Below are 27282 nucleotides of genomic sequence, written 5' to 3' on the forward strand. Positions count from 1 at the left end.
TTTCGCTGTTTAATTATTTATGAAGGGACTTTAAAACATGTGACTATTTCAAGGATAGCCTATTTGCGATTTAATGTCAACCGAATAATACACCTTTATGAACCCAGTTGGAATAGTCTTTCACGTGCACGCGCAGTGTACTTTTTTTTTAATGGGAAATCATAGTTATGATAAATTGAACGAATTCTACACTAAACCATGTGGTTAGCGGAAGTTCTATGGATGAAAATTATAGGCTATGTATGGGACAATACATTTATTTTAATTGTAAATAGGCCCACGGTAAAATAAGGCACATTAGGATAATTTATGCTATCCCCGTATGTTTTTTATTTTGTTATCTGTTATGTATACAGATGCTGCTTTATGTCACATTTCATGTTGTTTGTCGTAATTTCAGTGTTGTGTGTGTTTTGAAGTGTTTTTGTGAGTTTAGTGTTCGTTTAAATGTCATGTAGCCTTTTGTTTTACTACTTAGTAGTGCTCAGGTTATATTAGCCTATCAGATGATGATATAGGCTAGCTACTATGCTCAAATATAGGCTGTGTGGACCAAATACGTTCAGTTCAGAAAAACCCGAGTCCGTAGTAATGCGACAGAATGCGTTTGTCCCATTAAGCTCAAAAGGCAGAGCTGTAAATCAAACAACGCTTTAGATGGCATGGAAAATGTCAGTCCTCTCGGTCTTGTGACACTGACCCAACTCACTGCTCTAGGCCTCCCATAGTCAGCTGGTTCCTACTAGAGTTATGGGCTGTGAGCCAGCGGCGCAGAGTTCACAGTGACTGCGGAGAGAGGAAAGGAGAGACTACAATCCGCGTAACCTGATCACTGCACACTGAGAAAGACAGCGTCGCGCCTCAAAGCCGCGCAATGCTGTTGTAACGGAAAAGAGTCTCGTGTTAAGGAAATGATTAGGCTACAGTGGTCTATTTTAGGAATGCACATCATACAGCATGACTGAAACCTGTCCGTTTTGTAAAATTAATTGAAATGAGACTGTATAATTGACTATTAAGAACATTAGAACCAAATACATGCATGATGTTGTGGCGGAGACTATTTGTATGGAAGCAACGGCGTGCTGCATTAAAAACGATTTAAAAAAAAAAGCAAACAGGAAGCGCTAGTGTTCCTGTTGTCATTGAGAACGGACACGCGACCTTGAATTGAAGGTCATTCCCCGACGCAGCCTACGCTGCATTTCAGCCGAGCTGCGCGCGCGCTGGCGCATTCTGTTCCTGTCTGAAGCTCTTCACACGGAGGAGCTCCTTTACCGCACGATTCCTCGCATGCCCTCATTTGAACGGTCCTGTCACAGTTTAGATGGTTTACAACTTTTACGGAGTGTCATGAGATCTTTTCCGACGGAGGCTTTTGTGTAAATTTGTTTTATGGCTCTGCCACAAAAGGTCACACCTCGGTGCTCTGGAATGCTGACAGAGGTCATGACCCCAGAAACAGGTGGGAGCCACTACACACATATAAGAGCCTCAAAAAGACAACAGCTGGGAGGTGAAGGCTATGCAGTAAGGGGACACTAAATCATGTTAAACAGCTTTTCCTTTTTAACAAACTCACAATGAAACACATTTTTTTAGTGGATTTTTTTTTAATATCAGCCAAAACAATGCACTGTCTTCACACTCCCGCTGGTACTCATACAACCGGTTATTTTAAACATGAGAGGAACTTTTGGTGAGGTAATAAACGACCCTTTGTAGTTTTTGTCTAAAAGGGGTAGCCTATGTCATAAAAGGTATGGATATCATTCCTAATATAGGCCTAGGCTAACTGTATGATGTCTCTAGTATACTTCTGTTTTTGATTGCTTACTCATTTCGATTTTGTATTGATAGAGTGCTTTATAATGAATGAACCCCTCAAAAGAAGCTAATGGTGTAATTGCATCACAGTGTAAGCAGGCAGACGCCCCGCAGCACCATCTAGCGGTGATGTGATTATTCAGCAGATAAGTGGATTGTGCCAGTCTGCCGACTAGTGACGTCTATGTACAGAGTGTCCTCGCGCACAAGGTCATATGTTTCCGTGCACGAAAGTTGAGACATCCGAGCATGTGGCCCAGTTTAAGCTCCTGTAGTGTAGCAACAAAAGCGATAACAGTTCAGTGATGCCAAGATAATCAGCGAGAAATAAAATGCAAAGAATATCGCAATAAGGAGTGACAAACGCGTGGTATTCAACCTTTTTATTTCTCTATCGCATATTGGTCACTAGTAGACTACTCAAGGTTGCCAAAATAATTTTGTAATGTTATGGTGATTTAATTATTTAGGATGTCAGATAGTAATATAATTCATGTTAGGGGTTTATTTTGGGATTTTTAGCTGCAGAGGAAAAAGATTATCAGCTCTGTTTCTGTTCTGCTGTTGACCAACATAAACATGATAGCAAACACTAAATTTCACATGAAAGCTTTGTGTATTCTCCCTCTGCCAGACCACCATAATCACCACATTCATAGAAATTAAAGTTACCATGAAATCATGAAATAAAACCAAACCATTTTAATGGAATATTGCAGTATTTATCCATGCTCATCATTTCATAAATTCATGTGTCCTTGTAATCTTTAATCAAAATATATTCTCCCTCCCTCTTGCAGCATCTCTTCTCTAATGATGTGTTTACTGGCGTGAGGGCGGGACAACCTGTCACTCATGAGATCGACCAATAGCGATCCAACGATCCAATCAATTCTCAATGGACAAAATCAAGTCCTGCCTTACATTTCTTTCCTATTCATTTTTTGTTGTTCGATCACTCAGATATACATCACAATAAGGATGAAGACTATCACAACTTCTGTTTTACGTAGACTTTAAATGACAGACTTGGACATTTCCTACATTTGTCTGTCCATTTCTAATGGTTCAGGAGAGGGACTGATTTCTACAGTTCAGTGAGTGAAGTTCTGTCTACAAAAGAAGAATGCATTGAGTTAAAAAATAAATAAATTCAGAATTACAATTAAAAACAGATGTGATTACAGTGAATGGGGATCCTGTCCGAATTAACCAAAAAGATCTGAGTGCAATTTGCTGTGAAGTCTTATTTCAGCACTTCACAGGGTTTTAAGGTAAGCTTTCAGCGCAGGATTATGGCAACCTCACCCACTGAGTCGGATTACATTTGTTTCCTTCACAGTTGCTCAAGATGTTTCAGCTGTTATTCATAATGCAAGTTTTTTTGTTTGTTTGTTTTTGAATTACAGGGTCATTTTATGTTCCGACCGTATATGATGTTAGGCCTGTTTCATGCACAAAAGCGGTGTGTATTCGCATTTCAGAGGCCTTTTAGCGATAATAATAGCTACATAAGCAAAATAAGCCTATTTTTTTCCAGCTGACCTTGATGAAAATGCATTATAAAACTATTTATCTACATGATTGTTTGAAATATAATCTTTTATGCAGTAACACAAACAAATGGTGTAAATGGTAGTGTGCGATTTTAGCAAAATATATTCTGCATATGGGGTTTGAAACATTCTGTGTAGATTTGTTAGCATTTATATGGAAAATTGAGTGTCTTCCCTATGTAAATAAAGTATTTATCAATAAAGTAAATAAAATATTTATAACTCTCTTGTGAACACCAAGGCTGCATTTATTCGTCAAAAGTACAGTAAACATACTGTATTATCAAAATACAGTAAAAACAAATATTATGAAATATTATTACAATTTAAAAAAGTTATTTTAAATAGTAATTTATTCATGTAATGGCAAAGCTGAATTTTCAGCATCATTACTTTAGTCTTCAGTATCATATCACATGATCCTTCAGAAATCATTACAATATGCTAATTTGCTGCTTTGAATAACTATATTATAGTGTACATAAAATTAACTTTTGATTTAATACAGCAATATGACCGTCTGAAAGACTTTGTTGTCATCAAGAATGCAAGATTGCAGAGGCCTAAAGTTGCTATTTTAGTCTAAATCTGAAACAAACAAATATGATCTTATTTGTAATGGGTGAGGCAGATGTAACCTCATGCTAAAAGCTTTTCAGATCTTTTTTAAAGTGATCTGTGTTGATTTTAACCTTAACCCCAATGCTGGACACTCTCAGATCTCCTCTATAAAAGTTCCTGCTCAGCTCCCTCACAGTTCCCCTCTGTTAGAAATCCTTTTTGAGTCACATCAAGAGAAAATGGACTGTATATTGCTTTTCTCCATCTCAGCTGTGCTGCTAAATCCCTCTCAAGCTTTTCCTGCTACGGTACGAGCTGCACTTCAGTGTTGAGCATCTTCAAAATTTACTCACTCACTCACTCACCACCCACTCACTCACTCACTCACTCACTCACTCACTCACTCACTCACTCACTCACTCACTCACTCACTCACTCACTCACTCACTCACTCACTCTGTATCTGCTCTTTCCACAGATGCTGCCCACTGGTCAAGGTGACTTTCTATTCATCCCTCTTGCATTCTTGTGACCCACAGAATTGCACATTTTGTATGTCTCTCTTATCAGACACATTCAGATAAGAGATTTATAATGTGACTCTCTGTTAATGAGCTGATGATCTGAATCAGTAGTGTTAACTAATGGAAAATACAACATATGCAATACTTTGGATCCCAAATACCAAGGACCATTGATTTAGATTAAAAAAAATATATATATATTCAAAAGTATGGTTTAATTTTGTCATTCTTTGTTCAGATATCCAGTCTGAGAAGCACAACGATATGGATATTTCCTCAAGAATTCTGGAGGCAAACAAAGGTGATTGTTAATTACTACTTTATTATGAGAATATATGTCAGAACTGAATCAACACTGACCTGGCTTTGCATAATTGAATAATTTTCCTGGTTGAATCAATGAATTTCCATTATATAATGGTTTATTTACTATATGTGAATATTAATTAAAATGGTAACTATAAGCTACATATTTTCATGTCATTTTTACTGTTTAAAATATAATAAATCATTCAATTACATCATTACATTATTTTCACTAAGAGAGTTCCTTGAGTGAAATGAGTGAAATGATCTGACTCTTATTGTTTTGATTTGATTCAGAGATCAGTGACGTGCTTCTGGAGGGAGATATGGCCTTTCCCAAAACAAGGAATGCAATGAAATGCTTGAATGACTACTGCAAATGGCCAAAATCCAAATCTAAAATGGTTGAAGTGCCATACACCATTGCTAATGACTACTGTGAGTGATTAGAAAAAAATCCACTTGTATGTTGATCAGCATCAAAATCCAGTGACGTATACACAATTTATGTCGATTATGATAGATAACGACGAGAAGGCACTGATCGAAAACGCAATGAAGAGCATCGGTGCAAAAACCTGCGTCCGTTTTGTGCCACGAACCAATCAACTGGACTACCTCAGCATTGAGAACCTACTAGGGTGAGCTTGACCACGCCTAAATAATGAAAATACTTCATAAAAGTTTGGGGTCAGTTTTGTTCAGCAAGAATGAATTGATCAAAAGCAATAGTTAAGACATTTATAATGTCATTCTATTTCAAAATGCTGTTCTTGTGAACTTTTTATTCATCAAAGAATCCTGAAAAAAGATCATGGTTTCCACCAAAAATAAGCAACACAACTGTTTTCAACATTGATAAATGTATCTTGAGCAGCAAATTAGCATATCAGAATGATTTCTGAAGGATCACTGTATTTCAGCTTTGCCATCACAGGAATAAATAACTTTTTAATATATAAAGGGAAATTATTTTAATTTGTAGTGATATTTCACAATTTTTACTGTATGTTTGATCAAATAATAGAAGCCTTGGTGAGCAGAGACTTCTTTCAAAAACATTACAAAATCTTACCGACCCCAAACTTTCGAACTGCAGTGTACATTTGAAGAGTTTAACCAGACATTATGTTAGTGTAAATATATTCCCTTGTTTACAGCTGTTGGTCTACTGTAGGCAGATCTGGAGGGAAACAGCAGGTGTCTCTGTCTGTGGACGGCTGTGTCTCTCACGGGCTCATTGAGCATGAGCTCATCCATTCTCTGGGGTTCCACCACGAGCACACCAGGAGCGACCGAGACCAGTACGTCCGGATCAACTGGGAGAATATTCCACAAGGTTAGAAGATGTGTGTGAATGTGGACAAATCTCAAATGCTATAGAGTAAAAACAATCTTTTTATTTTAGCGTAATGAAAACCTCAGTAATAATGAACACTCGTTTGCCCTTTGCACAGCATCTGCATACAACTTTGAGAAGAAGGACACAAATAATCTGAATGCCCCTTATGACTACAACTCAATCATGCATTATGGAAGGTAAAACTTCACCCATATTACTTTTGAAATCATGCTTCAGGACAGATATATAAAGTACATTCTCATGGGAATTCACTCTCACCCTCCATTTGCAGGACAGCCTTCGCCATACAGTATGGGAAGGAAACCATCACTCCTATTCCTAACCCTTCAGTGCAGATCGGACAGAGGCTGGAAATATCTAACATTGACATTCAGAAGATCAACAAGCTCTATGAGTGTGGTGAGTACATTACACACACATGTACAGTAGTCTCATTTAGTATTTTAGACTCAACAAAGTTACTATGATGCAGATTGAATAACGGTAAAATGTTTTTTTTTTTTTTTTTTACCTGCAGCAGTTTAAAGTAAAGACTCAAGATCAAACCCCTGTGAAATACTGACTGTGACTAAATAAAAGGAGTATGGCACAGTGTAAGCGAAGTACATATTTTCCTTCCTCCTTTCTCTGTAACTTGACCACATAAATGTAATGGACTGACTGAAGTGTTGAATTGCAATAAACCTTGTTACGAGTGACTCCTGACGTGGTCTCGTGTTAGTTCCTAGCAGGGTTGAACTCCTCGAGATACTTAACAAGTTAAGGGGAAATGCGAACACACACACCACACTCATGAGTAGTCTCTATGCAAGCCTGTTTCTGCCTCGGAGTAAAAAAGCCACAATTAAAAGAAGTTAACTTCCAAATGTGAGATGTAAGGTTGCATTATGAGAAATAAATGTGCAATTACAAGAGAAAGTAGCAAATGAGTCACAAGTATGAGATATAAGGCAAAATAAAGGGACAATTGTGTGATATTCAAAGTTGCAATTATTCGAAATTAAGTCGCAATTACAAGACAAAGAATCAACTGTGAGGCTAAAAGTAACAATTATGAGAAATAAGGTTGAAGTTATGATAAATTGTCACATCGTGAGATATTAAGTGCCAATTGTAAGATTGGCAATTGGCAATAAAGTTGCAATTATTCGAAATAAACTTGTAGCTGAGAGACAAAGTCGGAATTATGAAAAATAAAGTTGCAATTAAGACAAAGTAGCAACTGTGGGATTTACAATTACGAGATATATGAAAAATGTGAGGTATGAAATTGCAATTAAGGGAAATAAAAGTCACATTGTAAGATATAAAGTGTCAGTTGTAAGACAAAAGTTGCAGTTCTGAGAAATGAAGGCTGCATGCAATTACAAGGAAAAGTAGCAATTGTGGGATTTAGTCATAATTACAAGATATATGACAAGATATATTTAAGAAAGGAAGTCACAATTATGAGAAATAAAGCCACAATTACAAAGTAGAAAAAGTAGCAACTGTGAGAATAAAAGACAATTATGAGAAATAATCACATTGTGAGATATAAAGTGCCATGTGTAATATATAAAATTATGAGGAAAAAGTCACAATTATGAGAAATAAAGTCCATATTACCTCTTTTTTTTTTTTTACTTGAGACAGAAACAGGCTACTGTAGCTAAATGTTATTTACCAGAGATAGAACAAGATTACAGTTTGATGAACTCGAGCAGTAAACCTCAGCTGAGTTAGATTAGTAACTTTAGTATCAAGCTGTCATTCCTTTATTATTATGACGTTAGGAAAGGAGCGAAAGGCACACAGAATAAAACATGAATTGACAGTCAGCGCATCCATAAACAAACGAGTCAGTCATGTCCAGTAGATGGCACTAAGAGTCCGATCACGATGGCCTTCCTGCACAGAATGACTAATGCTCATCAGACCTCTATCAGGTTACCCAATAAAAGCTCTTACTCATGCCAAGACGTGACAAGACCGGATTCTTCTTCCCCTCTTCTCATTTTAGGCACGTGGACAGTTTCTTTTTTTGTCCCAGTAAAATCTGAGAATAACGCCAGGTGCCTTCAAAGTGGAACACAGCATATCCTAAAGCTAGCAGTTGCAAAACTTTATTCCAAAGAGGAGGACTGAGGCTTTTTTGAGGAACTACAAACCCCATAAACACCTGGACACTCACAGCTTTGGTGTAGGAGGGTCTTTCTGCTGAATGTCTCCATTTGGCGCTTTATTCTCTGGTTCATTTGGACTGGTTTGAGGAGTCTTGGGTTTCTGTTGATCCCTTCTCAAGTGTCTCCTTTGACGTCTCCTTTTGGGCCTGTCTTTTGAAGCTGGGTTCGTTTCTGGTACATCCAGCAGGGGGTCCAGGTGGATCTTCCCACTCACAGCATCTGAGGACTCGTCAATGTACGCAAGATTTTCCCCAAAGTAATCCAATGGCTGAGAGAGGACGGGATCTTTGGGTATGGCATGGAGCTTTTCCTCTTTCTCTAAATCTTTTCCGCCTTCGCCGCCGCCGCCGCCGCCCTCTCCCACTGGGACCCGTTCTGTCTCGGTCACCTCCGACTGTGACTCAGAGCTGCCTTCCGACTCATCCGATGAACCAGAGTAGGAGCCAGATTCAGATTCGTTCTCCTCTCTCCCATCCTCTCCGGCTTCACCCTGACTGCCGCTGCGTCTGTGGCGCCTGTGACGCCGCTTTCGCCTGGTGCGCTTGAAAGGATCATCGAGTTTTCCGGACATACGGAAATCCACAGACATGTTCTGGATGTTCTGAGTCCAGTCTGAGGCGTGTGCTCTCAACTCCTCCATCTGAGAGCAGAAAGTAGGGCAGGAGAAATGGAAAGGCTTGAGAGTTATGGAGAGATTTGTATGTCACCAGGAGCAGAGTGATTGAAATTTGATACAGATTTTAGGTTAATAGGAGTTGCGGAGATGAATTACGGGTGTGAGGGAAAATGGAAGGGAGGTTATCATGAAGATAGAAGGGACGGGAATTGAGAGAGAAATTAATAATCTCATTTGAGTTGCAGTGCTGAGTTTGACCAGGGAGTTTGACCAGGCACTGCTCTAAACTGCACAAGACATTTGGTTATAAAATTTTTATTTGACATCATGATTTAATCATAGGCTTACCTCAGCTCGGGTTTTTTTGGTAAGAACCAGAATCCAGTTCCCGATCATGGAAAGAATGGACACAAAGTAGGCCAAACCAAACAAAACCCAGAACCACACCAGAGGCTTGTACCAATGATGTTCTCCTGCTTCGCCATCACCTGATGGACAGAAAATGTACAAAATACATAAAGATCAAGTCATTTGTTCAAATTAAAGGGATTGTTCGCCCGAAAAATGACATTTCTATAATCATGTCATCACCTTCATGCAGTTTCAATTCCAAACCTGTTTGACTTTAGTTCTTCTGTGGAACACAAAAGAAAATATTTTGAGGAGGATTTCAACTGTTTTTATCCATATTATGAAAATCAATGGGACCCAAAACTTTCAAGCTCCAAGATGGACATAAAGGTAGTGTTTTCATTCACTCTGAAAAAAAAAAAAAAAAAAAACATTGATTAATGCAAACAAATGCAAAAATGAAGAGACGAACCTCAAAAATGTGGTCAAGTGATGAACAAGAACCAATAAGGTTTGACAGGTAAAGTTTGAGGTTTGTGTCGCCATATTTTATGTAGTCTGTGATTTGATTTGAGATTGAATAAAAGGTTATTCTGATCTGTTCATCAATTATCATATGGCTTCGAATGGAATATACCAGTTAGATTGTATGGATTCATTTAACGCTACCTTTGTGTCCTTTTTTGGATCTTGAATGTTTTGGGTCATATTGACTTTCATACTAAAGTCAAGCTGAAATATTCTTTGAAATATCTTATTTTGTGTTCTGCATAAGAAAGAAAGTCATGCAGGTTTGGAATTCCATGAGGTTGAGTAATGATAACAGAATTTTCATTTTGGATGAAATATCCTTTTGTTTCTTGTTAAATAAAGGTAAGATGTTTAGCATTGCAAGTCACTTTGTAGTTTCAGTTCAGCCATTTGAAAACCAAAGCAAACTGTCTTGTTAAATAATGTGGTCAGTGGTAGATTTGAACCATTAATTTAAAATGATCAACCCATTAATCGCCCATCACAAGATGACTGCAGTGGTTTGTGTTTTAATATCACGTTTCATGGAAAAACTAGGTTTTCACTGAGGGTTTAACATCTCGAGACATCAAGACAGATGCTTACAGGTGTAAATCTCTAAATGAAATGCAAACTACTTCTTAAACTGTTGCAAAGCATCAAGAGAGGAAACATTACATAGGAAACAAGTGTGGAAACATTTTAGGATTTCATCCAGTGGTACCTGCAACATAGTCTCCAAAGCCCACAGTTGTGAGGGTGATGACCACAAAGTAGGCTGATTCTAGCAGAGTCCAACTTTCAACCCTCTGGAAGACTAAAATTGGCACAAAGACGAAGAGAACACAGCCCAGCAGGATGGAGAGCACAGCGGTGATGACGCGCACAATGGTTGGGCTCACCTTCCACTTCTGAATGGAGAAGATAAGGAAGACTGAAGAAAAAATTCCTAATAAGCTTGAAATTAACAATTGCGACAATGTGTATGGAAGCCTATATATATATCAAAAATATATATAATTTCTTAAATAATAATAATTTGGGGGGGAAAAGACATTAACTTTATCTCAGAAATACCTGTCTTATTTTTTTACTCTGAATTGGAAATGGACTTCCATACATGTTTGTCATGTTGGCTGAAAAATAGACATCCAATTGCTAGATGCTTTTAAACTAAATCAATTATGTGTCTCCATGCTATGTCTACCAGGTCATTCAGTGAACTCTTTCTCTTTAAATGTTAACAGTTGTCCTATGCGGTTATGTTTGTATTCATCATCATTTACCCATAAAAGAGCTTCAACTTTAGCAATGGCGTTCCTCAGTGACGTCCCCAGATGGTCTCCAGCGGCACCCAACAGAAATCCAAACAAGGGAATGCCCACCAGTGTATACCAGATACAGAAGAACTGACCCCACGTTGTCTTTGGAGAGATGTTCCCATAACCTGGACCACAGACAAACACTTGCTGTGATCTGATGGCAGATATATTTAGACATTTCACAGTGCCAATGATCCCCAGAATGCGGAGGCCAGGCCAGGTTCTGGCTTTAACATGCAGGTGTGTCCAGCCAATGATGTGGCAATCCCATACCGATGGTGGTGACAATGGTGCCACAGAAGAAGAAAGCGCTGGCCAGGTCCCAACTGGTGCTGAATGTGGCATTGGTGGAATTGTTGGGGTCAATTCCAACACTGATAGCCTTTGCCACCGTCTATATAGAAACAATGAAGTAGACATTAAAGTTGGATAATGTCCTATTGTTTTAACTTAATGATATGATATAAGCCAGTGTTGCATATGACAGTTTTCTTAAAGTTATTATTTACTTCTAAGGCTGTTTGATAATTATACAATGAAAGTAATCAACAATTTCATTATCAAATAAACAGGTCTGTGTTTCTCCACGGAGAACTCTGCCAATGATGTAATTTTAAAGTAATTAAACGTATTTCTGTGGAAATTTCTGCTCTGGGAAACGCGCACGACCCCAAGTTGAAATTAAACTATGAAACCCTTCAAAGAGGCTCATTGCATGTCAGTTGCCCTGTCAGGTTATTGTGTTTTGTGCTTGGGCGCTTAATTTACACGTAATATATTTATATGTAAATTCATGCAAGCTTTGGCTATTATGCTTGTCCTCACAATCTCCTTTAAATTTACTTACTTTATAACACAAGTAAAATGACGTTGACTAATAACATTGCAATAAAAAAAAATATATATAACCTGATCAAAAATATCAATAATGTTGGTTATTTTAGTACCCACCAGGGTGTTAAATTAAGGTTTTAAATTGACAATATGGTTTGCCAATAAATAACAGTGATTTAAACTTCTGTGAACATACAGTTGTTTATTTTTTTTTATAATGTAATGTTTATATTTTAAAGCTTTTTTGTGCATATTATGTAAAGCATACATCTGTATTTCGGTCACACTTTAGATTAGGGTCCAATTCCCAATATTAACAAACTATTAACTACGACCTTTGCCTCAATAAACTTCTAATTACTGCTTATTAATAGTTAGTAAGGTAGTTGTTAAATTTAGGTATTGTGTAAGGAAGTAGAATATGATCATGCAGAATAAGGCATTAATATGTGCTTTATAAGCATATAATAAACAGCCAATTTGCTAATATGCATGTTAATAATCAACTAGTGAATAGTGAGAATTGGACCCTAAACTAAAGTGTTACCTGTATTTGTTTTCATAGACCTAAATTTGAACATTGTTTGGAGGAGAACACTGGATAGGTAACATTGATAGGTTTTTCCGTATATACAAAATGAGAATGTGTTTTAAAAATCTGATTAACTGAAGTAATAATTGACCAGATTAATCGATTAAAAAATAACTGTCAGTTGCAACAATACTTACCACTATCAGGTTCTCTAGACGATCAGGATCCACACATGTGTAGTTGCCCAGGAACTCTTGACGGGTGGTTTGCAGCTGGACGTGGTGGCTTTCCTCATTCGGGGCCTCCAGGGCATTGAACACCAAAGCCCCCATCACTAAGTACAGGAGCACCCCAGTGAGGACAAATAAAAGCGTGGTGGAATGCATCGCTGAACGTCTGCGGGAGTCTGTTTGTTTCTTGTCCTTTCCACTTCTGGTGCTTGTCCTCCTGGGGACGAGACTGCAGTGCAAAACCAGCCGAACCCATTAAAGAAAGTTGCAATCATTTCACAGTGAAAGCTTAAGCATGACCACAAAACAACTTTACAGAGGATTTTGGTCTAACCCATTAAAGCTGCAATATGGCTGTTGCTGTTGGTCTATACTTTCACAAATTCATCCAAAGGAAACGTTCAACCACAAACCTGTCCTTTTCCTTCTCTCTTTTCCGGCTTGTCCAGCTCCGCCTGTGGCAGTTCCTAAGTATAGAGTCTCTGGATATGTATCCACACGGAAACCCCTCGACCTTGTGATCTGATTGAGGGGACACTGAGGGCAAAAGGGTTCAAGCATTCAGAAGTACAACTGAAAATCAGTAATATATATATATATATACATACAACGGTTCAATACTGTTGGTAAGACTTTTAATGTTTCTGAAAAAGAAGTGTCTGCACACCAAGACTGCAAATTTTTTTTTTTACATACAGTAAAAACTGTTATATTTTGAAATATATAAACAGAAATATTTTGTACAATTATAAATGTCTTTACTGTGACTTTTGATCAATTGAATGCATCCTTTCTGAATGAATGTGTTACATTTTTTTTTTCTTTTTAAAGCTTACTGACCCCAAACTTTTGAATGGTATATATATTGTTTATGTTTTTATATATTTTATAAACCATACATGAATTGTAGAAGTCTATTTTTAGGTCCTTTTGCTGATTTAAAAGAAATGACATTGATGGCACGACATCAAGACATAAAACACAAAGCCCTGCGCCCACTGTGAAGCTGCTCTGAATGCTTGCCTAACTTTAAACAAATGTATTTTTGGATTTTGGTGGACAGTTATATTGACAGGAATCACACTGAGGGCCAGGTGGCTCCCATCATGTCACAGAGGTTGCACCTTAGTCAACAAAACTCACAAAACAAAACACTTATCTCTTCTGTGTTACTTAAATGAACAACATCAGTCCATTAACCAGCTGTTAGGCAAACCTAACCTGATAAACAGGATCAAGAGGTGAATTTGGGACACAGGGAGAACGGTTCACTCTCAGAACGATTCTAAAGATGATTTTTGTCAATACAGAATATGAGCTCAACTATGCTGAATCAAATTACAGAAAGTGAGGGTAAGAAGCACTTTAGAGTCTGAGACCATGTAAGTTGTGGATGAATAATTTTGTGAAGGAAAAGTATCGAATAAGAATTAATATATGTATATATGAAGACTTCAGATGAAAAAGCCTCTAAGTGCCATCTGAAATTTTCTTCTAGAATGATAATGTTTATCAAGCCAGTATATTAAAGTTCAGTAATTCCACTTTAATGACAATAGGTAATTTTCATTGCCATTAAAGTGAATAAACTGAACATAAACAATCTTGATAGAAATTATCATTAGAATAAAATCTTATGCATCTGAAGTTATATAATGGCGGTCAATTTTGAGTTTATATTTTGAGTTTATACAACTACTCCGTTGTATTAACAAATTTTTTTTTATTTCAATTAAATCAAAATTTTAAGGAAACCAAGTTACTTAAATTTTTAAGTTAAACCAACAATAATTTTTACTATATGTATGTGTGCGTGTGTGTGTTTTAATAATTATTCAATGTATACGTTTATAAAATGTAAAAACACTTGTGACAACCTTCCCCTATCTAACCTTCACTATTTAGATGACTCTCTGAAAGTAATTTTATTGTTCAATATACCTATAACAGCTATTGCAAAAACATGGTCTGCATATTTATATCACTTGTTGTGCGACCAATTATTTAATAGCTCTAATATTTTTATTTGATAGTATCAAGAGATATTTGTAATGGTATACGCTGTGGGTTATATTGAGGACAGTATTTGTGTTTATGAGTGTACGGCTAACTCCTCGTGTGTGTGCAAATGTGTATGTGTGCGTGTGTGAGATCTGAGAAGCTTCAAATGTCAGGAGGCCGAAATGTCTGTGGCAGTTATTGGGTTTAGAGTTTGATTCAGAGCGCTGGAGGATCTGCTGACTGCGTAGTTGCAAGCTCACAATAAAAACTGCTCTGGCGATCCAGCAAATATACAGACATTCTGTCAATTATCTACTAATTAATCAAGCCAAAGGCAATCTCCCCAAAATATATATAATTACCACCCATGCAAGTCGATTCTACAGACTCAATGTAAATGTACAATGCACTTACAGTATTGTGTAAATTCACAACTTCCTATTACTGCTATATTTTAGTTGTTGGTAGAAGCATTAATGATTTTAGAATCATTTTTATGATAACATGATGATTTTATCATGAATATATTATTTTACATCTTTATAATTAAACAGTCTGGTTTGACTCAGTACACTAAACTTATAACTTAACAGTTCAATTTTCATGCACAATAATTACAAATTTACCCTTAAGAAATGTATGCAAAACATTGCATTAGTAAATAAATCTCCCAAACAGACCGTCACATAACCCACCAGGATGGAATGAACTTCCATGCAGGACTGTGGCAGCAACATTTGCTCACATTAGCACTAATATTACAGAAGGAATCAAGAACAGATTCTTACACACAAGCTCCCAAGCCCATCTCCCACCTCAGAGCAGACGGTCCGGCATGTCCGAGAACTGCAACCGCAAACTGCAGGATTCCTTCCACAGGGTGTGTGAGTGAATGTGTGTGTGTGTGTGTGATGGAGAGAGACTGTTGCTGAGTGCCCAAGAATGAAAAGGTACTCAATGAGCTGAGAGAGTGAGTGAGTGTTCGCTAGACTGTCAGCATGTTTGTGAGGGTGTTTGTGTGTGTGTGTGGGAGAGGGTGGGATCAGCGGAGCAGGGAAGGGCTACTACAGTAAAGGATGGAGAAAGAGAGAGAGGAAATAAAGAAAGAAAAGGGGAAAGGGTGGGGTCGATGCAGAGATTCTGAGCTTGATCAGCTAATTGGTCTTTCCCTTCGAATCATTTATTTCCTGGCCCAGTTTATCTCAGTTTAATGGATGGGTTCCGTTCAGAAGGAAGGTTTACTTTCCACTCGGAAATGCCATTATGGGACAAAATGTGTGCATAAACTCAAAAACAAAAATGACTAAAATAGATTATCCTTCTGGATGATTATTTGGAAACACTTTACGATGAGGATTTTCTAGATGAACATTAGTTAATGTAATAGTATAATTGTTTAATGATATTCATTTACATTAACCTACATTAATAAATGAGGTTTGAAAAACAATGATAATAACTTCTACTAAAGTGCTGCACTACATTCCACGTAAATATGAAATGACTTGAGTGTGTTCATTTGAATGTGTTTGAAAGACAAAATACATGGTTACATGACTCACTGAGTGATTATTCAAATAATAATTCATGTGTTCGTCAGGTGTTGATTACATATGCACTGTAGCGATGTTGAGAAAACACTTTAAAGTGAGATGATTTCTGTAAATCCAGTGGTCAAATGCTGTGTGGGTCTCGGTGTTCAGTGATAGTCACATGACTATAGTGGCAACACACCTAACATTCAAAAGATAAAAAAGTAGTAGGGGGGAATTTACTGACATTGTGAGAATAACATAATCAATAAAAAAGTGACTGTATTTTGATCTAATTATAAGTAATTAATTTTTGGAATCTGATTACATAATCCAGATTACATGTAATCAGTTACTACCCACTGTATATATTTAAATGATTGTTATTATTAAATAATAATATTAATTCTTAATTCATGTTCATTAACTATGCCAACACATTTAGTAGACTCATTACATGCAAAGTGAGATATTTCAAGTCTTTATTTGTTATAATTTTGATGATTATGCACAGCTTATGAAAACCTTTTCCCAACATTCTAATTTTGATAAGCTGTAAGCCAAAATCATCAAAATTAGGACAAATAAAGGCTTGAATATCTCTCACTTTGTATGTAATGAGTCTATATAATATTAGTTTCACCTTTTAAGTTGAATTACTGAAATAAATGAACTTTTGCACGATATTCTAATTTTTCGAGTTTCACCTGTATTCCATAACCTCTGCTGATTGTCTCTCATATTTGCTATAGAAGAGGTAGTAGTAGTGCAAGACAGCTGAAATACCAAAAACTATCTTTTTCAGCCTCCCCTCCTTTGCTTTTGCTCTCCTTCGATCACACGCTTCCCATATGCTTGCGTCTGAGAGTATCTAATGTGCATAACTTACTGGGAAGTGCAGCTGTAGCATTGCAGACATTGCACGGTTCTCTAAGCAGTATGCCAGCGGCCACATGCTCAGACCTGCCAGGGAGGGAGTTACACTTCTCATGATAAGTCACACACGTGACAATGAAGCATTGTATGCGTATCACCACCTTTAAATGATTCTGTTTGTAAAGATCATCAGTCGAAAACAATGAGGTTTTTGTCTCGAAGCCAGAGGGGAAAACACTACGTTTGTGTAACATTAATATACTACAGCCATCACCATTACATAACCAGATAAGGAATCCATCAAAAACTCTCTATTATTCATGATGATGTATCAAAAGGCTACTAATGTTGCTGCTGCAAAGAGGAAGCAACACAATCGCTTCTGCTAGAGGTCTCTGCATTCTCGTCGCTGGCTCGCACCCAAAACACCCCTCTTCACACCAAAAAAGCTTGACTTACAGGGTCCCGTCAGCAGCCAGAGACTGTGTTAACAAGTATGGGAAAGATTATCCCCCTGTGGGCACTGATAGTGTAATGAGTGAAGTGTAACATTAGCGCTCATTTGGAGCTCACTCAACAGTCAGACACAAACATAATTAAATGGCTGCACATGCAGGTCAACTGTCTATTTGCTGACAGAGATTCTTCAGAGTCATTGAGTGACAGTTTACCTGAGCCCTTTTGGAGGTGCAAGAGGATTTCAACAGATGAAAACAGTAGTTGTGTTAAAACCTCTAACGTCGTGGACAGATATTTACAGTTCTTTATACAATTGGACACATTTCTCAATACTTAGGTCACTTTTTCCAAAACTCTTCCCACAGATCTCTTAACAACCTTCAGTTTGGCATAGCACTAAAATGGTGGTTGTGTCTAAGTGAGAAATGTATTCATGTAATTTGAAAGATGTAGTCATTGAATGCATTTTATGCCAAATAAATGCTAAATAATCTTCAGTTTAGCCCAGATATGATGTTGTGCAAACTGTGTGAAGAGTTTTGGAAAGTATTGAATAAAAAATAATTGAATTTTTTAATAAAAAAAACCTAGACATGCCAGTTATTCAGGGTGTGATGTTATATCCAAAACACCATGCATGATTACCTTTGATCTTTACTTCTATTTCTATTTGACAGTATTCTTTATATGTTTTTTTATGACGACTGAAAGTGATGATGCACAGAGTTCCTCTGGAATATCTACAACTTTATTATATCACAGTGGACAGATGTCTGTAACTCTCTCAATATACATAATATCTAATTCGAGATTCAAATCCACAGTCATAATTTTGACAATCTTTAAACTTTTTTTGTTTTTAGACATGGCCTTATATTCTTAGATGGATGGATGGATGATGGAGCCTTTCGGGAAACACTGTTGGATGGATGGTCAATGGTTATATTCTTGTTTTGAATAAAAAAGAAATATGAATGTTGTGATTGAATAATTGCTTCACAGGGTTAAGCAGTGCAGTCGTCTCTTTGTCAGCACAAAGTTTGCAATTAACTGATGTAGCGGTGCTGTTTACGCTGGGCTAGGTGCCATCTGTGCTGAAGATGAAATACACTTGGCTTTTACTCATTTTTAACAAGACTTGGACTCTGATTCAAAAAACATGGTTCAGCAAAGACCATTAAGGCCTCTCTGTGTTTCTCTCTCTCAGTGGAGAATGATTATTGAACACATCTGAATAGTGTAACAGCAAACGTGCACCTCTATACCAATCAAATAAGTCTTTCTTCTTTTTCTTTTAGAGCAGACATATATATAGACCTCATATGCCATCTGACCAAGACTCTGATTCATTTTGCAGTCTCTAAATAAACTTTTATACTCACTTTGATCCCTCAGTGTAATTTGTGAGAGAGGTTCTGGATCACCTTCTCAAATTATTGGCTCCACAAGCAATGGAGGACTTTTATTACTCAAAGGCAAGCCGAGATAAATCAGACCCGCGTCCTGAACAGATGCATATGGCAGATTTATGGTGACAACATACTGGGGGATAAATATAAAAACTGACCAGGAAGGGAGGGGTGTTTGTTTGCTACAAGTCTTATGGAGACAATAATAAGATGATGTGGGGGAAAAAGTTAAAAGGGTTGTGAATAATTGAACAACTAAATAAATAAATATGATTTGTATATAATTTAATAAATAAGGGAATGTTTAAGTTATTTTTAAGTTATTTCAAATAAAGTCATTTTACATTAGTTACATTACGTATTTACAAGTTGGCAGACACTTATACTTAAAGTAACTTCTATATAAGGAATATATATTGTAACATTGTTTTTCTAAATACACATAAGAACTGAGTTATAATAAAGAAAGAAACATGTGAATTTTTGGAGGTACTGCTCATAAACATGTGTAACATTGCAATTCAAAGTGTTACCATAATAATAATAATAATTATTATTTAATTATAATGATTGTAATTATAATTATTTTATTATAAATATTTAAAAATTAACATAGCCTTCGCCCTGAGATGCTGGGATAGGCTATACATTATTATTATTATAGAGAAATATATATATTAGCCTACATGTAATCATGGATTAAATACAAATGCACTAATAAGCATTCATTTCTTACTTCATTGAAATACAGAGGAAATGTTAATCTCATGTCATTAGTTTTCAGTTTTATCTGTTAAAAAAGAATGCCAGTTATAATCATGTCTAGAGAGATCATTTTCATCCATAAGATCTGTCACTGATTTCATGACAGATTAATTCTTAATTCAGATTAAGTTCCTTCCTATCAACTGTGGAAATATGGGACAATCCATGCTTTTTTTCTTTGGGTTGAAGTTACAAGTATCAGTTTCCGTTCCCTCAATAATGTGTTTTGATATCATTTTCACATTAAATTCCACACTGAAACATTTAAATGTAAAATATGAAAGGGACATACTAGCAACTGTAACTGTAGAAAGCAATGTGATAATGCCTAACAGAGAAGAACGGATGGGAGAGGAGTCACTGGTTTAAAACGGCAAAATTGATTGAAATCTAATGGACTGGTATTTTAGCAGGAACTGAATTCGCAGAGATGGAAGTGGGTGTGAAAAAAAGCAGATGAGTATGAAGAAGGGAATATGGGATGTGTCCTCGGTCTCATAAAAAAAGAAAAGAAAGGATTTTCATTGTGGTTTTTAAAATGGCTTTTGAGCAAGCAAACAAAACCATGGCTAAATGCACATTTTCATTAAACAAATGCACAAAAAGCATTGAAAATAAAAAAGTTAAAAACTTTTAAAACCATAAATAATTTAGAAGGTCTCCATTTATTATCCATTAAAAACACACATTCCTGGACTTATTCGGATATGACAGGAAGTTTGAAATCATTGGGAAAAAATGAGCTGAGTTGGCTTTTTCCTCATTCCTAGACTGACAGACACATGCGGAGTGGCAGCTCTTCTCTGAACACCAGTACTTAAGAACTCTTACATTACACATTAATCTAATCCTAGCAATTTCCCAGGGCTTTTAACAAGAGTGGGGAGACAGGAGGCCAAAGAATAAATGTAAGAAGTTCAGTGGTATAAGGATCATAACAAGAAATTAAATCAATTTTTAACTTCGATCTCCAGCTTCTTCTGTTTGAAAGTCAAGTTCTGACAAATATTAGTATTATGTCATACTCTACAACTTGAGTTTCCTCTGTAAAAGGAAAATAGGATGAATTATGCTACAGACATGTCTGAAAAATGAGAGCTGCAAAGCTATTATGTTTCTCTATGTTGCTAATCTGATTTCATATAATTTTGTTCGCCTATACAAAAAGGACAGCAGGGGGGCCTATGCAGTTTTTATTCAGAGGATTGGGATCTAATTCTACGTTGAGTAACAGGAATAATCCTATTCATACAGATTCCATAAGAATGACTAGGGTGTCGCCGGTTAACAGTTTGTGTTCAAATTGGTTTACATGTGTGGAAGGACAGTTTACTTAGACTAAGTTGTTTTTTCCTTTGCCAGTGATGAACCACTGAAATGTGGCTTTACAGTAGATTACTATCATAAGGGATTATCTTGACTTTAGCCCTTTATCTGGTGTTGAGAGGGACAGAACTGACTACCATGTGATAAAGACATGTGCTGTTGGTTTTAAAGGGGTCATGACATGAGAAACCAAGTTTGCCTTGATCTTTTGGTATATAAGAGGTCTTTGTACCATTAAAACGTCCTGCAAGTTTCATAGCTTAAGACGTCCTCCCCATTATAAACGAATCATTTATTTAATCAAGCTCTAAATACAGCTCGTTCTGGATCCATGGTAAGAAGTGACGTCACGGTACGAAGTGACGTACCAGCGTTTGCATATGACCGCCTCCGGCACAAGACAACTACGCTTTAAGCGCAAGACAACTACGCTCATTTCGTATCATTGCCGCGCCCGCGCGCCGCGCGCCTCACAAGTGTTCAGTCGACGGACAGCGAGTGAGTGTGTGTACAGGGAAATTACGACGCCGCAGATGTGCTGTTCCTGGCTGTGGACAAACAACATCTTTGAATACGCTGCGAAAGATCCAGTCGTCAGGGAAAAATGGATGCACTTTATTTTTTGCAGACGTCTCAGTCACGGCAGTGTTAGTTTAAGCGTTTGTTCTATACATTTGAAGGATGAATGTTTTGAGCTTTGCCAGAAAACTGTTGCTCAAAGATAAGTCCGTGCCGACTATTCTGGGCTCAACATCGACGACGCAAACTGTAAGTAATGTATTTAAAACTTTAAACTACTTTTTAAATACGCTGAAAGATCCAGTCGTCAGGGAAAAAATGGATGCACTTTATTTTTTGCGGACGTCTCAGTCACGGCAGTGTTAGTTTAAGCGTTTGTTCTATACATTTAAGGATGACTGTTTTGAGGAAAAAATCCCAATATGATGCTTGGCTTTGCCAGAAAACTGTTGCTCAAAGTCAAAGATAAGTCCGTGCCGAATATTCTGGGCTCAACAACGACGACGCAAACTTACTTTTTACCATGGCTAATATAAACACATTTGTATAAGAGAATCTTGAAAATATGTCGCCTTTCTAGTAGGCCTACATGTGATAGAAAATTAAAAATGTTGCCTTTATCAATGCTGCATCTTCAAAGATGGCCTGTGCATGCATTTTTGTCCGTGGTACACCCTATCATTTCATTGGAATTAGTTAAATAATGTTAAACTAGCTAATCCGTTTTCAAGTGTCTCGGGTTAATTTTTTTTTATTAATTCAAAATAGTTTCACTTTCCATGTGGACACGGGCTGATCCAGTCTTCGTTGTTGTGGTGATGGTTCATTTTCCTCTGATTCCGGCTCAAACATAATAAGGTTTTATCATTGCAAGAGCCATCGCTTTGCATGCATCACCCGCTATTAAACAGTTACGCCGAATCCGCAAATGTTCTGGCTGGGGGCGTTAATAATTGATGCATAGGCACTGACGTTAGCCAATCATAACAGTGGGCGTTAACACTGAACTCTTAAAGGGGAAACACCCCCAAAACAGACTGTTTGAATCAGAGGATGAGAAACAGGGTGGGAAAAGGTCATAAATCACTACATTTTAAAAGTTTTTTGTAAAAAAAACTATAGTAATACTATATTTGCACCTAAGGGAACATAATAATGAAATAAAAAAAACCATGTCATGACCCCTTTAAATGCACTCCTGAGTAAATATTTCAGACCAATTTGATAGAAATTTCCAGTGAGAATATTACCAATCTTTTGCACATCTAGGAGAAGGTAAGTCCCATAACTCTTGAAACAATTTTTGGAAAATGTCTTTTATGTGCCTTTTATTATTCAGACTACCATAACTCAGGAGTTTGTGTATCGTCAGACTCAGCACGCTTTGGTATTGATCGCTGTGTTGGTTTATAGTACACTTCAAAATTATTTACCATTTCAGATGTTCCTCTGGTTATCAGTGTTCTCCAAGGAACCCCAGGTTCCCGGTCAGCGTTCCCCTGAGGAACTTTCTGGTAACTAGGATGCAGCTGTTCGAGTTGGGCTCTTTTGTGAAGCGCGCTGAGCGTCTCCGCCAGGAGAGGGCGACGGAGAACCGCAGGCGAAGCTCGTGTGTGTGTGGATTACTGCACATGGCTGGCTGCAGCTCCACCGAAGTTCTCATAGGAGATTCCACCTGGCGAGTTAGGTACTGAAAGGGATAGTTCACTTTGAAATTCATTTTTGATATGTTTTAGCTTACCTCAAGGGCATCCAAGATGTAGGTGTCTTTGTTTCCACAGTATTTTCAATTTTGATATTTTTAGGTCAAACCGTTGTTTTCTGACAGTCATGTCATGCAGGTCAATGGGGTCCACCTCAAAGAGCATGCAAAGAGAAGTCCAAATTAAACATGACTTAATGACTCGTAAATGTAAGTACACATTGATGGCCTAAGACACGAAACGAGCGGTTTGTGTGAGAAAACGAACAGTATTTAGGCTTGTTTGAGATGCGCCTTGCCTCGCCTGAATTGTATGCGAGAGTAGGCGGCTGCAGTGAGGGGAGGAGTGAAAAAAGCGCAGGCAAGCCGGACAGTTCTCTCTTCTCACAGTGGATCTGACCATGGATCTGACAGCTGTGAGATCAAAGATGGATATCGCGGGATTCACGGAATTCACGCTCGTGCACAGTGTTGCTAATCAACTGGATGTAATTTAAGTTCTGTTGCTTTTATATGAAAATAAATATAATGAACAAGACACCCAAAGCACTTATTCAATCCCACTCCAAATAGGCTACGTGTTTATCAATCATTTGTTTCTTTACTACAGACGTGTTTTTATATATGGCCTATATATATAGGCTATATATATATATTTTTTTTTTTAAAATATAAAAATGACATAATCACATAATCCATAGAGATCGCACTGTCAGAGAGTTTGGGAATACTCACACATAATTTATACACATAAAAACACGAAATCAGAGTTTTAAATTCAAACATTTAAAAAAAGAACAATACATCACGGTTGTTTAAACCAATGAGCATTAAGGCGAGACACTACAGGTGAATAGGGAAATATTTGTAACTAGCAGATATCACCATGAAACTTTCCCAGTTGATTACCTACATTAAGATGAGAAAAAAATGTATTACAAGTTTTCTGTAATTTATTGTTTAAATATGCAAATTAGGCATTATCTAATTAAATATGCGCTAATTTGCCTAAATTTTAAAAAACGAAATCTCAGAATTGGATAAAGCCAGGTTCAAAATTATTTTTCATTGTGTTCACATATTAGATGGGAAAAAAATTACAGAGGGATTTATGGATATCTACTTTTGTTATCCTGTAAAACAGAATATACTGTCAATAGCCTTAAAAAATTTATTTTCGCCATGTTTTTTGGAATAAAATGTTATATAAATCAGGCTAGGAATAATATATTTACAAATCCCTCTGTAATTGTCTTCATAATATAACTAGGTACAAGACTGGAAAGTTTGGTGTGTATAGGTGCTACTGAAGAGGAGATTTCGGACTTGGAGTATGAGAGAAAAGTCATTTTGAGAAAAAGGCATTTAAAGATTTGTAATGTAAAAAATCATACTTTTTTAGTGGAAACAACTATTTACTGACACAATATCTTATCAAATCATTAGCAACAACAATACAAACGACCTAAATCACATCAAAACTTATAAACACAGCATTTATGGCCTTCAACTGAGCAGAAAAACAGTCAAAAACACACATCTGAGTGTCAGAGCGCGTCACGTGATGCATCTGAACCAATCACGGTGTCAGACATTGACATCAGCCAATGAGATTTCGCTTTTAGGGTTAAATGCCCATTTTACTTACACGATTGGTTGCTGATTAAAAGGAAATGACCATATTTGGATCCGACAGCATTGTACAGAAGAGAGAGAGCTTCACAGACGTGTGTGTGATTAAAGGAAGAACACAGAGATCGCGGAGCAGCGCGTTGATTTATAACAGCAACTTTTGTTGAATTTCAGAGAAATCTACTGACGCAAATAGACAAAGTGTAGTAAAATAAAGACCTAAATGTGTATTTTGGACTTTTTTTCAGCACAAGTCTGAAAGAAAACATGTTATTGAAGACAAATAGCCCAAAATCTCAAAATTGACCAGTGAAAAAAAAACGATGTTTTTGCCTGCCGTGTCTCGCCTTAAGCTGTGTCGTCAGCAAGTCGTTTCCCATCATGCTTTTGAACCGCGCAGTCGGTGGAGAGCAACTGCGCTCGACTGCAGAATCCGACAGGTGTGCCTTGCGCTCGCGAGAGATTTTTGACATACGTCAGCATGACATCAGAGCCAGGCGGAACGCAGTCGGACACATTTCTAACCGGCATGCATCTCGCGGTGATCACCGGTGATCGGTTCTGCGCAGATTTTGCTCATCTCAAACAAGCCTTTTATGTCGTTATTACCTCTTGTAACACAGCCATGTCCAAGTACTCTGAGGGCGCGGGCGCTTCCTTCTGTGTGACGTGTACGCAGACTGGTGCATAGATATATATACACTAGACGTCGCATTAAAGACATTCGTTCCAATCTCTTATATACTGTCTATGGTTCCAATGAACTGCCGTAGCCAAGGCGACGTTTAGTGTATACATCTATGCACCAGTCTGCGCCAGGTCTGCGCACACGTCACACACCAGGATGCGCTCGCGCCCTCAGATCACTTTGAACGTGGCTGTGTTACAAGAGGTAAAACCGATATAAATACTGTTCGTTTTCTCTCACAAACCGCTCGTTTCGTGTCTTAGGCTAGCTCCTCTGAAGCGCACATCGAATCTCAAACACATTTGTTGAAAAGTAGCTAAAATTCATTGTAAACAGTTATTATTATTAGCCTATTATGATAATCCGTGAAATTATTCTTGCCCAAAATCTTCATTAACTATTCATAATTGAGCAAATTAGCGCCGACTTCGCAAGGCACTTACGGGTAGCCTAAAACAAAATTCTAAACTTTCCGTGATTGACTTCACTGTAGCTGTCGCAGATAGGCCTAGTGTGTTTTCTTGCTGAATATTTGTGTCACCTTTTAAAAGTTTTCTGTTTGTTTGTTTTGTTTTATAAATGCTGTGTTATAACTTGAATACTTATTTGGGAATTGTATATTTGATTTGCATGATAGTTTGGCAACAGTGACACCTACTGGAGAAAATGAGTAGGCTAACATAAGACGTACTGGTACATCTGAAGTGGTGTCAATTGCAATAAACGGTGAATTCAAAATTATTGTACTCATTTAGGCTATAGACTATGATGAATATTCAAGACTTTGAAGTAACCATCTGTGACAAATACAGTACCAACCACCACATAGCAACTAGCCAGAACAACCTAGCAACCGAGTGCTGAGTTTTGCCATTGCATTCTTCTTTTTTTATTCATTGAAAGCATTTATTCATAGACATTCTCTGGGGTCATATTAACAGATTAGGGCTGGGTATCGGTCTAAAATGTTCTATATCGAAACTGATACATACCATGACTTTGATACCGGTTCCTGAACTATACTTTTTTTCAATACCAATTTTATGAACAGATTAAATTAAATTGTATGAAATTTTCTTTCCTTCTCACTTGGAAAACTACCCATTAAATTAGCAAAATTTCACCAACAGGTTTTTATTATCGTGGTTACTGTTTTACAAACATAATTTTTCACCTCACCGTTGTTTTATTCGGAACAATCCGAATAAGTTAAGTTTTTTTTTTTATAAATTAAATTAATTAAACATGTTTTTTATTAAACCATATAGACAAAAAAAAACTGGCGTTTATGGGATGAAGTTTATGAGGGCACATGAATAAATAAATAAAAATATTTATTTTCAATACCATAAGTAGGCTACTGTAATTGCTGTAGGCCTACTGACATTTATAAAGAACTCCCAATATTCTAAACACTCTAGAAAACAAATAAAAATTACAACTAAATAAATAGGCTAACTATTAAAATAAAATCACATTGGCTTGCAACAAAACAATTAGCCTATGGTTACTGTTTATATAGGAATATTACAACTCTGAACCTAAATCCGATTACAACACAAACCTCAACTTTGACCAAGAAGAACAATCTTTTAGATTTAATCTGCTTTTGCGTTTTGTTTAGGCTGAGGAAAGTAGTGACAGAGGAAGAGCCACATGTGACTGGGGTGTCCGTT

At 37.0% G+C, this 27282-nt stretch overlaps 2 protein-coding genes across 10 annotated transcripts; one reads left to right on the plus strand and one right to left on the minus strand.

Moving 5' to 3' along the window:
* Positions 1–939: 939 nt before the first annotated feature.
* Positions 940–6777, plus strand: LOC306984901 (hatching enzyme 1.2-like; the record flags this gene model as incomplete). Of its 6 annotated transcripts, none has more annotated exons than XM_079586640.1 (10): positions 940–1465; positions 2628–4252; positions 4423–4441; positions 4707–4769; positions 5072–5212; positions 5298–5415; positions 5935–6113; positions 6232–6313; positions 6409–6536; positions 6655–6777. In XM_079586640.1, the coding sequence occupies exons 2-10, from the start codon at positions 4025–4027 to the stop codon at positions 6660–6662; spliced, it is 966 nt and encodes a 321-aa protein (XP_079442766.1). In that variant the 5' UTR covers positions 940–1465; positions 2628–4024. The 6 variants fall into 6 exon arrangements, with proteins under 6 accessions (XP_079442766.1, XP_079442765.1, XP_079442763.1 ...); XM_079586639.1 differs by lacking the exon at positions 6655–6777 and having other exon boundaries at positions 2628–2924; positions 3003–4252; positions 6409–6604; XM_079586637.1 differs by lacking the exon at positions 6655–6777 and having other exon boundaries at positions 6409–6604.
* Positions 6155–23259, minus strand: kcnk4b (potassium channel, subfamily K, member 4b). Of its 4 annotated transcripts, none has more exons than XM_079586629.1 (8): positions 23018–23259; positions 13111–13234; positions 12665–12926; positions 11375–11495; positions 11066–11226; positions 10504–10690; positions 9267–9406; positions 6155–8942 (listed from the first exon to the last, which is right to left on the minus strand). In XM_079586629.1, exons 3-8 carry the CDS (start codon positions 12851–12853, stop codon positions 8307–8309), a joined length of 1434 nt encoding a protein of 477 aa, XP_079442755.1. In that variant the 5' UTR covers positions 12854–12926; positions 13111–13234; positions 23018–23259; the 3' UTR covers positions 6155–8306. The 4 variants fall into 4 exon arrangements, with proteins under 4 accessions (XP_079442755.1, XP_079442754.1, XP_079442753.1 ...); XM_079586628.1 differs by lacking the exon at positions 23018–23259 and adding an exon at positions 15514–15708; XM_079586627.1 differs by lacking the exon at positions 23018–23259 and adding an exon at positions 15487–15708.
* Positions 23260–27282: the final 4023 nt, after the last annotated feature.

This window comes from Phoxinus phoxinus (assembly GCF_949152265.1).
Source record: "Phoxinus phoxinus genome assembly, chromosome: 17".
Lineage (NCBI taxonomy): Eukaryota > Metazoa > Chordata > Actinopteri > Cypriniformes > Leuciscidae > Phoxinus > Phoxinus phoxinus.

Bases quoted from the DNA above. Each gene is read 5' to 3' on its own strand.
- kcnk4b (XM_079586629.1), bottom strand. From the start codon at position 12,853: ATGCATTCCACCACGCTTTTATTTGTCCTCACTGGGGTGCTCCTGTAC. The intron at 11,227-11,374 runs GTATGGGATTGC...TCTGTGGTCCAG, and splicing joins CACCATTGTCACCACCATCG to GTTATGGGAACATCTCTCCA. The intron at 10,691-11,065 runs GTAAATGATGAT...TTCTCCATTCAG, and splicing joins AAGTTGAAGCTCTTTTATGG to AAGTGGAAGGTGAGCCCAAC.